This window comes from Pelodiscus sinensis, chromosome 1, assembly GCF_049634645.1.
Source record: "Pelodiscus sinensis isolate JC-2024 chromosome 1, ASM4963464v1, whole genome shotgun sequence".
Classification (NCBI taxonomy): domain Eukaryota; kingdom Metazoa; phylum Chordata; order Testudines; family Trionychidae; genus Pelodiscus; species Pelodiscus sinensis.
The window spans coordinates 51,974,146-51,986,261 of NC_134711.1; the positions used below are offsets into that span (position 1 = coordinate 51,974,146).

The window sequence follows — 12,116 nt, forward strand, 5'->3', positions numbered from 1 at the left end:
CACAGTGTCCCCAAGGGTATGTCATAAGGGGTGCGCTCAGCGACTGCATCCTGCAGCCATCTGGAAGAAAGTATAAAATCAGTACTGTTAAAATTTCCAGATGGCAAAAAATAAATGGAGTGGCATCTAATGGGGACAGGTTAGTTAAATAGGTTGATCTGGATCTCTAGGTAGGATGGTCTAATTTGAGCAACATACATTTTAATACAGCCAAATCCAAGGCCATACAACGAGGAACAAAGGCTATAACCTTTGATCACTTAGAAGATGCGGAGCTGGAAATTGCATATCTTATTTTGAAATAACTTATTTTGTAATTTGGCACAGTGTACACAGTGCCAAATTTCTAAATAATTCGCTATTCCAAAACAACCCTTATCCCTCATGGAATAAGGTTTACAGGGACGTTGGAATAGCGAGCCCAAAATAATGGGCTTGCTGTTAAGACACAGGATAGCTATTTCGGGTTACTCAAGTATCCCAAAATAGCGGTGCAGTGTAAATGAAGTCCAGTTGAACAAGATCTCCCAATGCACAGATGTCCTTGATTGTATACATGGAGAATATTGAGTAGTGGGGGAGGCAGCGTTACCTCTGTATATGACATTAGAGACACCATTACTCAATACTGTGTCAGTTTTTATGTACATATTTCAAAAAGGATATTGACAAGTTGGAAAGGATTGAGAAAATAACTACAAGAATGATTCAAGGATTAGAAAACAACATACCTTATAGTGACAGAAGTGATTTAATAGTTCAAGAGAAGGCTAAAAAGTGATTTGATCATGGGCTAAAAGTACCTACATGGGAAAAAGATTTCTGATATTAAATGAATATTAAATCTACGGTAAAAGATATCATTAGCTCTAGCAGTAAATGTTGTAATGGTTGGAAGCTGACACTAGACAAATTCAGATTAGAAATATGGTGCAGTCATTAACAGTTAGGGTAATTAACCATTGGAACAACTTAATTAGTGGTGCATGGAATTGCTATCACTTTCAGTCTTTTAATCAAGACCTGATGTCTTTATAAAAGATATATTATGGCTGAAACAGAAGTTATGTCTTGATGCAGAGATTCCTGAGTGAGAATGTTTAGCCTGTTTTGTGGAGGTCAGATTTGATTGTCATACTGTCTATAAAAAAAACTAGGAGTAAGACTTTCAGATAACAGCATTGCATAGTAATATTTCCCAATAGCCCTAATTCAGCTCCCATTGAAATCAATTGAAAGCCTCATATTGACTTCAGGGGGGGTTGGAATGGGGCCAGTCTGAATATATACTTCATAAAGACAGCGCACTTCAAATGTTATAGCTATATCTATGGTTTATAAAACAGTCAGTTACTTTTCATGAAACATATAATCAAATTCCTAATGTCAAATTCTGAATGACAAAGTAACTTCTTTATTTGGATGACTGCAATGTATTCACTGGAACTGGATTTCAAACTTTTAGACATTGAATGTGCACTGTCACATTAGCGATGCATCATACACCGCTCAAGGGAGAAAGTATGCCCACGTGTCAAATGACTGAGAGCCAGTAGGTCATGTGAATAGCTGCAGTATGAAGCAGGTTACCACCCATTGACCCTTGCACATTTGCAAAATTGTGAATAGATCAGACCCCTGCTTAATACCAGTAACTGCAGTGAATCATTTTGATTAAAAACAAACACACACATTGTATTAAGTGGGCTGCTCCCCTTCTTTCTATGACTCTAATACATTTTCCGGGCCATACTATACATTATGGGTACATCTACACTGCGCAGCTATTTCGGGATACCAGAGATATCCCAAAATAGCTACCCCGCAACAAGCCTCCCATTATTTCAAAATAATGGGCACACTGTTTCGGCATCCCTAGACTATTTGTTGTTTTTTTAAGTGTTTCCTGTTACAGACTAACTTGGCTAACCCTCTGAAGCTTTCAAAATAGGGCATTATGCCAAATTTCAAATTAAGCTATTTTGAAATAGAATCAAAATAAGATAAGCAATTTGTGTATCATGAATTGCGTATCTTATTTTGACTTTAGGGTGCTGTGTAGATTCACTCTATGTGAATAACATTATACATTATATTTCAACTTGACATTTCCCGTACCAGATCACCATCTGTTCTTCTTTCTTTTTCTTTCTCTGGCAACTTGCATTGCATAGCCAGCACTGGCATATGAAGTAGTGATTGTGTCAGTTTCCAGATGAATAAACCACCTATTTGATCTGTTCTTAGGAAGGTTGTTTTGTGTCACCTGGTAGGATGTCCTTCAAGTTCACTTCAGTCAAAGACAATTTTCAGCCTGAATGCTGACATTCCCCCACTAATGTGCTTTCTGAAAAGTTTGTGATTTAACATTTCTGAAAATGAAGGTGTCATGACTCACCTGTGGGGTAGTTTTGATTCCGTGACTGCCAACAGAGTTTAAGCTTTCATTGTCACATAAATGGCATAAGGAGCGAGAAAGTTATCAGTATTTGTCAACACTGAAGCTGTGTGGAAGTCTCAAGTGAACTAAAATGTTAGTATATCCTTGTTTGGGCTTTTTCTTCTTCTTTTTACTCTAAATATTTTTATTTCATATTTTCCTCATAGCAGATTTTAAAACACTTGTAACTCTCTCCTCCCCTAGACTAGTGTTTCTTAAACTTTTTAATACTGAGGAACATCAAGCAATAATTTTTTTTTATGGAGAACACCAAGGATTACTTTTGTTGAGGGGGGGGAAAAAGCCCCCAGGGAAAAAATTGTTGAGAAAAAAAAAGAGGTTTGCCCCTTTAAGGATGGCCATTCCCCAGGGAAAAGTTGTTGACCCCCCCCCCCAAAAAGCTTGTCCCTTTAAGGGCAGCCATTTTGAATTCTGGTCTCTCTGTGGCACATCTCCAACTGCACAGAACACACTTTAAGAAATGCTGCTCTAGACCAATCTCTTTAGGTTACAGTTGCCATATAGTCTATGCTATTGTTCTTATTTCTTTCCTTTTGCTGTTACCTAATAAAGTTTGGATTTGTAAAAATGCTTCCAAGTGGTTCAGAAAAGATGCAAAATCCAAATTGAATACAAGCTTGCCACAGGCTGAACACTGATTGATTTACTCATCCTGATCTAATCATTATACTTGTGTAGAAGTACTATATAATGTAAGAATTTTCAAGGTGTTCCCTAACTGATTAGTATCAAAGAAATTCTGCTGCACAAATCTGATCAGCCAGGATGTAGTTGTTGTTTTCCTACCTAAATTGTACCCAACTGCTTCAGTTCAAAACTGAAGGGCATAGAGAGTTATCTTTTATATTGAAAACCAGTAGAGCCAATCCCTTTCCTTCAGAAGGAAGCCTCTGCCTCTGTAGACACTCTTTTTATATTGTGAGTCTTCCCACAATATAATGCGGAAGACTATTATGCCGCAATAACAAATAATCACAAGCAAAGTAATAAAAACAAGTAGTTCCTCTTATTACTATAATTGAAATCAATCTGAAGTTTGCACTTAATTTAACTGAAACCAAGGTTGGGCTACATGAGCTTAATAAACTTAAAATCCTGATATCAATATGTATAATTTGATCCCTAACAGGATAACACGACACTAGCACCATTAAGTAGACCTCCTAATTAAACTAAAACTAAAACAAATTAGAATTCAAAATGACAAGAATAAGATTCTTAACCAAAAGCAGATCATGTTTCCATAATAGATTTCTTTAGGTCTAAATGGGCTTTCAGTACTAATAAGAAGTCCTTCTTTTTCTATTCTGAACACTAAGGAAATATTTCAAAATAACCCCGCCCCTTATTCCAAAATAATAAGCGGAGCATCCTCACTACCAAGCCTGTTATTTTGAAATAGCAGGCTGGTTATTTCAAAAGCTGTACTCCTGCTTTCCTCATTAGTGTGGACGGTCTGCTGCTGCTATTTCGAAATAACTACTCCCCAGAGTAATTGAAAGTAAGTATTTCAAGTGTAATTATTTCAAAATAATTTCTTAGCATAGACACATCTTTAGTGGGGAAAATCCTTCTGCACTAAATTAAATGAGAATCTTGCCATTGATAACACTGGAGCTAGGATTTTACCCCATATATACCTAATTTAATAATTTTAGCGTGGAACCAGACTCACTGCATAACAGTGGCTCTCCAAAATAAATGTTGATATGTTTGAGGGTGATGTTCCTAAGAATAACCCAAAATTCAGAGTGAGCAAATTTTAACACTCTCTTGAGAATTGTTTTAGGTGACAGAAGGATAAACTAAAAGGTGCTAAGGAGAATCTCTGTAATTATGCCAAAGAAGCTCACACCTTCATTCTGGGAAATACTAAACCCTCTAATCAAGAGAAGAGAGACACAGCACTAAGACAAATATACTGAGAATTTAAACCATCACCTTTATTAAGTCTGAAAAAAACACCATCAACCTAACTGGAATGTTGTGAGTAGTACTTAGCAGACACCAAAGAGCATGTGTTACCAAAAACACCCCTTATGCAGTGACTTCAGCATTTGACCTTTTGCAAATGAATGGAGGTGAATACCATTCATGAATACCCAGGAAGAACATGATCAGAACAAGAAAGGAGAAGTATTCAAAGGAATTAGGGATTGAGGTATTCAAACCTAGGTTCCTATTCACCAGAAAAGGAGAGGGTACAAGCCTGAATTTGCTCAGTACCTCACAGGTTTAGGTTTCAAGAGAGCACACTAATTGTTTGCTGTGTATAACATTCTAAAATGTTGAAGGTAGATGACAGAAATGCCCTCCCCTGCAGTCAACCATGAAAGTACTTTAAATGAACTCCAGGGAAGTAGGCAGTGTCCACATAGAGGGAGGGAAGTGGGCAGACACAAGATAACATACATGCCTAGTAGGAATGTGTTGTATTTATTTTGATGGAATACACGGTCCCTAGGGAGTCAAAGAAATAAACACAATCTAGTCACTGTCCAGATTAAACAGTGTAAAACAAGGTCCAGAGTTTACTATGCAGAGGCCTGCTTAGTCCCATGGAAAACACACAATTATAAATCCCTGTAACCTTGTATTAAAGATGCAGAAAAAACAGTTAAAGTATTTGCAATGTAAAGTATTCCCCAAGGCTTTCATTTTAACAACATCCTTTATTTCTGTTCCCTTTCTCCTCATCTGGAATAATTTTTAAAAACCCTTGTTTGACCATCTTTTAGATCAGGGGTGGGGAACCTGAGGCACAGGAGCTGGATATGGTCCTGGCTTGCCTGGATCTGGCCCCCAGGTCTCAGGGCTCCTTCCCGTCCCCACAGCATTGGGGAGTTTGTGCTGTCACTCCAGTCCCCGCTGCCTTCCTCCCGACTGATTTTTCTGTGAGTCAGCAGCCCCTGACCCAAATAAAGGTTTCCCATCCCTGATTTAGATAGCATTAAAAATTATCATATCTGTTCTTTTAGGGGAAAAAAGAAGTTAGTTGCACTGAACTGGAGCTTTCGTTATTGCTACTATTGTGAAAGTCCAATTCTGTTTCACAGGAGCAACCCAAGACAAACACACACAATAGGGAAGAGAAAAGAACAGCAAAGATAGAAAATTCTCTGCTACGGACTCTCATTTGCATTCTCTTTGCTGGAGAAACAGACATACTTTCAGAGTGTTACCAGCCATTACGAGACCTCACAAATTTGTTCCAACATATGGATGTTCAGGACATTGCTTTTAGTTGCCTTGGTGCTCTCAAGCTTATATCAGTGTTGGAAAATGCCTTTGCTGGCTAAGATAGACTCCTATTAGTCAGAAAGCAAAAGGAGAAGGATAGCAAAGGGAAGATATAAGGTGGAGAAGTAAAAGGACACCCAAGGGATGAAATAACAGTTTCACAACCCAGGTGGTGTTAGGGAATCAGACAAAGCCAGTGGAGGGGTGATGTCATCTAGGTCTCTTACTCTCCACCCTGGGCAGATCTGAACATCATTCAGAATCAGAACGACAAATGTTTAAAAGTGTAACTGTAGGTCCCAGGAATTGTAGGAAAGGCAGCCATGATGGGAAATCTTACTCCTTCCCTTTTTTCAGTCAGTAATTGTTGCATTTGTTTTGATTTTCTCCCCTGAGTTTTTTTACTTTTTAGGACACCAAAAGAGAGTGATGGGCAGACCAGCCTGTCCCCTAATTATTTTGTTCAGTAATTAATGTCTAGTCTCTGACAACAATTTTGGTTCTTCTTTGAGTAGATGCAGACATGCATTCCAAGTAGGTGTGTGCACATCCCGTGTGCCCCAGCTAGAGATTTTTGCATTGCACTCACACCTAGTGCCTCAGCTCATCACCTGGCTATGAGGCAGCGCCACCTGATCGACTTCAGTTTCTTCTCACTGCTTGGGGGTCAGGCTCAGAGTCAGAGCTCCAGATAGCTGTTGTTTTCAGAATCTCACAATTTCTCCTCTTACACTACTTTATTGTACATAGTTAATAGTTTAATTAGTGTTAGTGAAAAAGTTAGAGTATAATGCACTGGTAGCAGCTTTGCTGCCTGGTGATACCCTCTTGGGGTTCAGAAATTGCCCTTTGTGTGAAGGGGCAGTTCCTGACAGTGATCCCCATACAAGAACCTGGCTCTGGCCACCTTAAGGATCTCTGTTCAATCTGTAATGGCTCAAGAAGAGGACCCAGATGACACAGGACCTTCAGCTCAAGTAGCACTTCTTGAACAGGCCATGAGGCCTTACCTGATACTGAGGCCTTCTTTGGGCTACCAATCATCCAGTTTGGACAGTGCTGCTGCCTCCTGTTCCTGCAGAGGGAGCCTCTCCTAAGAGGCACAGAAGTCGTTTTGTGTCATAGGTGCCAAAGAAGAGGTCTCATAAGATGAAGCATGAGCTCTCCAGGTTCTGAGGCAACTCTTCAGCCTCCCTTAAGAAGAGCCTCTTGCACCTTATGTATGACTAACCAAGGAGAAAAAGCATTGCTCAGAGCCTGTCCAGTACGTCCTACTTAACGATAGGAAGCCTTCCACTTGATTGGTCTGCTTAGTGAAGTGATAGCCATTAGCTCTGCTGGGAGAGTGGGTGAGTTGCAGACCCTGGTGGCAGGACTCACACTAAGGTTATATTTATAGGCTGAATTACTACAACCGGGGATTACCCACTGTCAGGTCTGCTGCCTTTCCATTGGTTGGACATGGGGGAATGGAGTCACTACAGTAAAACTCCAATTGTCCAGCATCCAGTGGTCTGGCACTCCTGATATTCCAGCACCAACTGGAACCTGGAAGTGCTCCAGCCAGACAGACAATTGGAGCTCTTGTGAGCCCCATGCGTGCTCACGGGCTGGGAAAGGGAAAGGGAGGAGAGGAGAAGAGGATTATACCCCTGTGACAGCTCTGCCGGACCGCAGTCTTCTGGCCGGGGGGTCGGCGGGGAACGGCACGGTGAGGAGCGAGCCCTCCACCATTTTGCAGGGATGCGGGGAAAGCCCCGCGCAGCTGCCTGCTAAAGGCCAGCTAGGGCTGCAAGCAGCAGCGGTGGACTTGGGGAAGCGGCGGGGCAGAGCAGCTGGGGTGCTGCCGGGTTGGTCCCGCAGTGCTGCTTGCAGTCCCAGCTGGCCTGTTGCTGGTGACTGCGCGGGGCTTCCCCCGCCTCACTGCAAAATGGCAGAGAGTTCGCCCCTCACCGCGCCGTTCCCCGCCAACCTCCTCCCGCCCCTGGCAGACCTGTCACAGAGTCCCTGGCGGAGTAACACCTGATACTCCGGCATATCTGATAATCCAGCACCCCTGCGGTCTCAAAGGTGCCGGGTTATCAGAAGTCTACTTTAGTTAGTTATTATATTTAGTATAATATTGATGCCATTATTTAGGATGCTGCAGGTCTGACTAATTGCCCATTTTGGGATTAGGAAGGATTTTTTTCCCATTGGACTAACTTGATAAGAGGGTCTGGTCTGTCGGGTTTCTTTGTATGTATTAGGTATAGCATTAAGACTTAAAAAGGCTTGACATTAGGAAAGTAATGTTCATGCTTAGCTTACAACAACTTGTGGCTGGTGTCCAATGTGGATAAAGGTAAAAGGGATAAGATCTGTGGGGTGGATCTCTTGCCAATGGGAAAACAGGAGACCTGTAGTCCTTCCTCAAGAGTCTCTTACCCCATTCATGGGTGGAAGGCAAGATTTGAAAAAATGAGCTAAGTCCTAGTTATTAGTTGTCCCATGGGAGCTCTGAAATACCACTGTGGACCAGCCTAAATGTTTGCTATGAGTGCACAGGAGACTGGGCACACAATCCCCCTTTTCACTGTTAAGTGGACAGCTACTTAAAATTCATCCTGAGTGTATGTTCATTCACCTTTATGTATCTGTCCTTTATTAAAGAGGGTTATGCATTCAGAAGCAAGAGAATTGTTGTTAAAAAAAAGCCTCTACAGAGTTCAGGGAGAGAATTATTTTTTAAAAAAGATTATGCATATGTAAAATAGGCTTCATAGGAAGGGAGGTTTAGGTTGGACATTAGGAAAAACTTCCTAACTGTCAGGGTGTTTAAACAGAGGAATAACTTGCCTATGGAGGTTGTAGAGTCTCTATAGCTGAAGATATTTAAGAGCAGGTTAAACAGACACCTATCAGGAATGATCTAGATCAGTGGTTCCCAAACTTTTTGGCATCATGCCCCCCTTTTTTATTTTTGAAAAACCCTCACGCACACACCCCAAATAGCAGCAAAACTTGTTGAGAAGAAAAAAAAAAAGGAACTGAACAGGGCAGCAAAGCTTGATGGGGGGAAGGCCCCCTCCCTGGAATTTCTTCACACCCCCTAGTTTGGGAACCCTTGATCTAGATGGTGCTTGGTCCTGCTGTGAGAACAGGGGACTGGATTTGATGCTCTCTCGAGGTGCCTTCCAATTCTAGGATTCTATGACACTATAAAATGGACTGCAAAAGGAGCTTCATTGGTCATCCTCAGCTTGTGGCTCAGACTGCAACCCAGATCTTGCAGTGAGATGAAGGCAGACTCTGACCTCTGTGTGGATTAACTTGCAGAACTGGGTTGTAGGTCCTCTTTGATGATTTTCCTGTCATTCCAGCTTAGAAAAGTTGCTTTGTGTCCACGCACAAACATATCTTTGAGGTTCTGAAAGTCACAGTCTGATCCTTTATCTGTTTCTGGTACAGTTCAGCCTTGCACTGCCCCTTACATGGAGCTTTTTAAAAAGCCACTGTCTAGTCCTAAGTAACCCCCTTTTGAAACTTAGTTAAGTGTTCATGAATAAAACTTAGATACCAATTTGCAGGAATACCGAAATACTCACTACAGGTTTTCTTTAATGTTTAGATATACTACTGGAAAGTCCAGAATTTATCTAAAAGAAGGCGACGACATGTGGAGAAAAAGATTCTGACATTCAGTGGAAACAAGACACATGGCATGTTACCAGGACTGGAGCCTTATAGTTCTTACAAGCTGAATGTTAGAGTTGTTAATGGTAAAGGGGAAGGACCAGCAAGTCCTGACAAATTGTTTAAGACTCCTGAAGGAGGTATGAAATGAGAAAACTAAGGTTTAAAACTAAGCTTATCATTTTAAAAAATAGCCCATTGTAAGATTGTTCATTAATTTTAAATTTTCTTTGATAATAGAAAGAAAATAAAATTGGGGGTTTAAAGTAGTCAGGATATTAAACATTATGTTATGTACAAAAGTGAAAGCAAATGTAAAAATGATACAGAAGTTAAACCAGCGTGTATTATAAGACATTCTAGTGTAATTTACTTAGCATTTACCATATATTCTTCTTACAAGTTCCCAGCTCACCTTCCTTTTTGAAGATTACTAATCCAACACTGGACTCTCTCACTTTGGAATGGGGTCCACCTACTCACCCAAATGGTGTTTTGATAGCATATACATTAAAGTTTCAACCAAGTAAGTAAATAACGGTAAAATAAAAAAAACTTGTCTCAAATTACCTGCCTGCTGAATACAAGTTTATCTCTTTAAGTAGTAGGGGTGTTAAATTTTGATTAATCAGCTAATTGAGTAGCTGATGACATTTCCATCGACTACTCAGTTTAGTCAATAAGGGGGGCACTCGCTATCCCGCTGCGCTTCTCCCTTTGATATGTACAAGAGCTGCCCATGGCTCCTGTGCATTTCAAAGGGAGAGAGGCAGCAGGAACCTATGCCTGCAGTGCGGGTTCCCCTCTGTGCCTCTTCTTTTGAAGAGCTGGCTCTTGTACACTTCAAAGGGAGAGGAGCAGCAGACGGAACCAGTGCAAGTGGGACTGTTTCAATTCCTGCTCATGCCATTTCCCCATTCTCCTTCTTTCCCTGCCCCCCGTGGAGCAAGTGACAGGGAACTGGCTTTTAAGCTGGCTCCCCCCAGCACCGGCTCATGTTTCCCCCCCAGCTGCCTCTCTCTGATAGAGGCAGTACGTGGAGGGAAACGACTGGTCTAGTTCCTACTTGATTACCCGATAAGCATTTGCTTCCTGAGTAGTCAGCTAGTAGCTTACATCCCTATTAAGTAGTTATTTCATAAATTACAACAACTGTGTGGTATGCCGTTTGTACATTAAAAATAAATCATTCTGAATCGTATATTAGTTGAAACATGGTAAAAGTTCATCTACCTTGACAATTGTTCCAATGTGTTCATTCTGCAAGAGTTCATCCCCTGGGCTACAACTGGGTGATTTGAGGTATTTGATTGATTTGTACTGCTCTACAATGAATTGATTCATGCGTCATTCCAAAAGGCAAGTACAAGCTGATTTGTAATTGTCAGCAAAACAATAAACAAGTCATGGAAGGCCCTCTCAAACTAGACTGTAAATCCAATAATCTGTCCTCCTTCAGATCCCCTTTTCTATCAACAAGTCTACAGCACATAGCCAACTGATAATGGTTAGGCAGATAGCTGATGTTATCAAGATTTCGGATTTGTTATATATTAGTACTAAACCCTTCAAAAAACAATTTTTTTTCAATGACTCAAATCCAATTAATTGTCCTCCCATTTATTTGTCACACCTTCTTCATATGTTTCTGTGTTAAATTGGATGTTAAGTTATTTGCGGCAGAAACTATTTCTCTATACGTACAATATGTCCTTACCCCTGACTTGCACTCTGAGGAGCAATGTAATTCTTGCAAAGGATAGCAGAATTACAGCATTGTTACTCTAATAAATACAGTTGTGCTCTCTGCAATGGTTAAGATAAATATCTGATGTAGCATATATCATACAGTTGGATCCCTTTATTAATATACTGATTTTACATTGAATATGTAGTAATCACTTCACCCAGCATTGCTGAGCACAGAGCTCTAGGCTAAAATATAATAGTGGTTCACCAGAATGCAGTACCATTGCACAATAGTTACCGGATAGAAAGCACTCTTCCCAGTTAATGTGTGTGGGGAGAGTAGGTAGTCAGGCAGATATATCATGACTACAAATGGTCAGGAACTGTTTCATATATTTTCTGAAAGACTGAGCCCCTAAGAGTCACCTTGTTTGTCTTTCAAGTACAGTTGAAAAGTAATGATCACTTTTCCCATGAACATACAAACCAGATGGGGCAGCATGTCAGTATCTGTGAGCTGGGTGGGGCAAAGAGAAAGCATGCCATCAAAGCTCTGACTGTGGCACTGGTTACAGGAGTCCCTAACCCTGAGAGGGAGGAGTGGGAGCTGGAGTTGGGCACTCTCCTGAGGCAAAGCCGCCCACATTGCTGCTGAATAAACGTACATAGTTTTCTGGGTGGGCACGCCTGGTTAGCAAGAGATAAACAGGTGTGTGGAGGAAGAAACCTGTACAGCAGGCAGCAGCACCTTTGACCCTACCATTCCCTGGAGCAGGAGGCAGATCCCAGGAGAGGGGCAACTTGATGATGAACTTATACAAGGAGGTGGCATGGTTAGCGGTCTGTGGATGGGAGAGGCCCAGGCTGACCCACTAAAACTGGTAGCAGCAGTGACAAGCTCCTCAGTGAGGGTCTGCAGGTTTGCAACTGGCCAAGACTTTCAGGGCAGGCTACTCTGAGCAAGCCGAATGATTTCAGGCTCCATTTGAAGGGCGACTGGAAGACGCTAAGCTCTGTCCCCCTCCCCCCCCCCCACCCCGAGTGTTCAGTG

The 12,116-nt window shown here is 41.3% G+C and overlaps 1 protein-coding gene across 26 annotated transcripts in view; it reads left to right on the forward strand.

The window, feature by feature from the left end:
* NRCAM (neuronal cell adhesion molecule) overlaps nucleotides 1-12,116 on the forward strand; it is a 283,739-nt gene that overhangs the window by 230,461 nt on the left and 41,162 nt on the right. For all 26 annotated transcript variants that reach the window (XR_012904139.1, XM_075929879.1, XM_075929866.1 and 23 more), the window contains 2 exons: nucleotides 9,312-9,516; nucleotides 9,780-9,902. Coding sequence is in view for 25 of the 26 variants with exons in the window: in XM_075929879.1 (XP_075785994.1) it covers nucleotides 9,312-9,516; nucleotides 9,780-9,902 (328 nt within the window). In the remaining variant the exon portion in view is untranslated. The remainder of the gene's footprint in view (nucleotides 1-9,311; nucleotides 9,517-9,779; nucleotides 9,903-12,116) is intronic.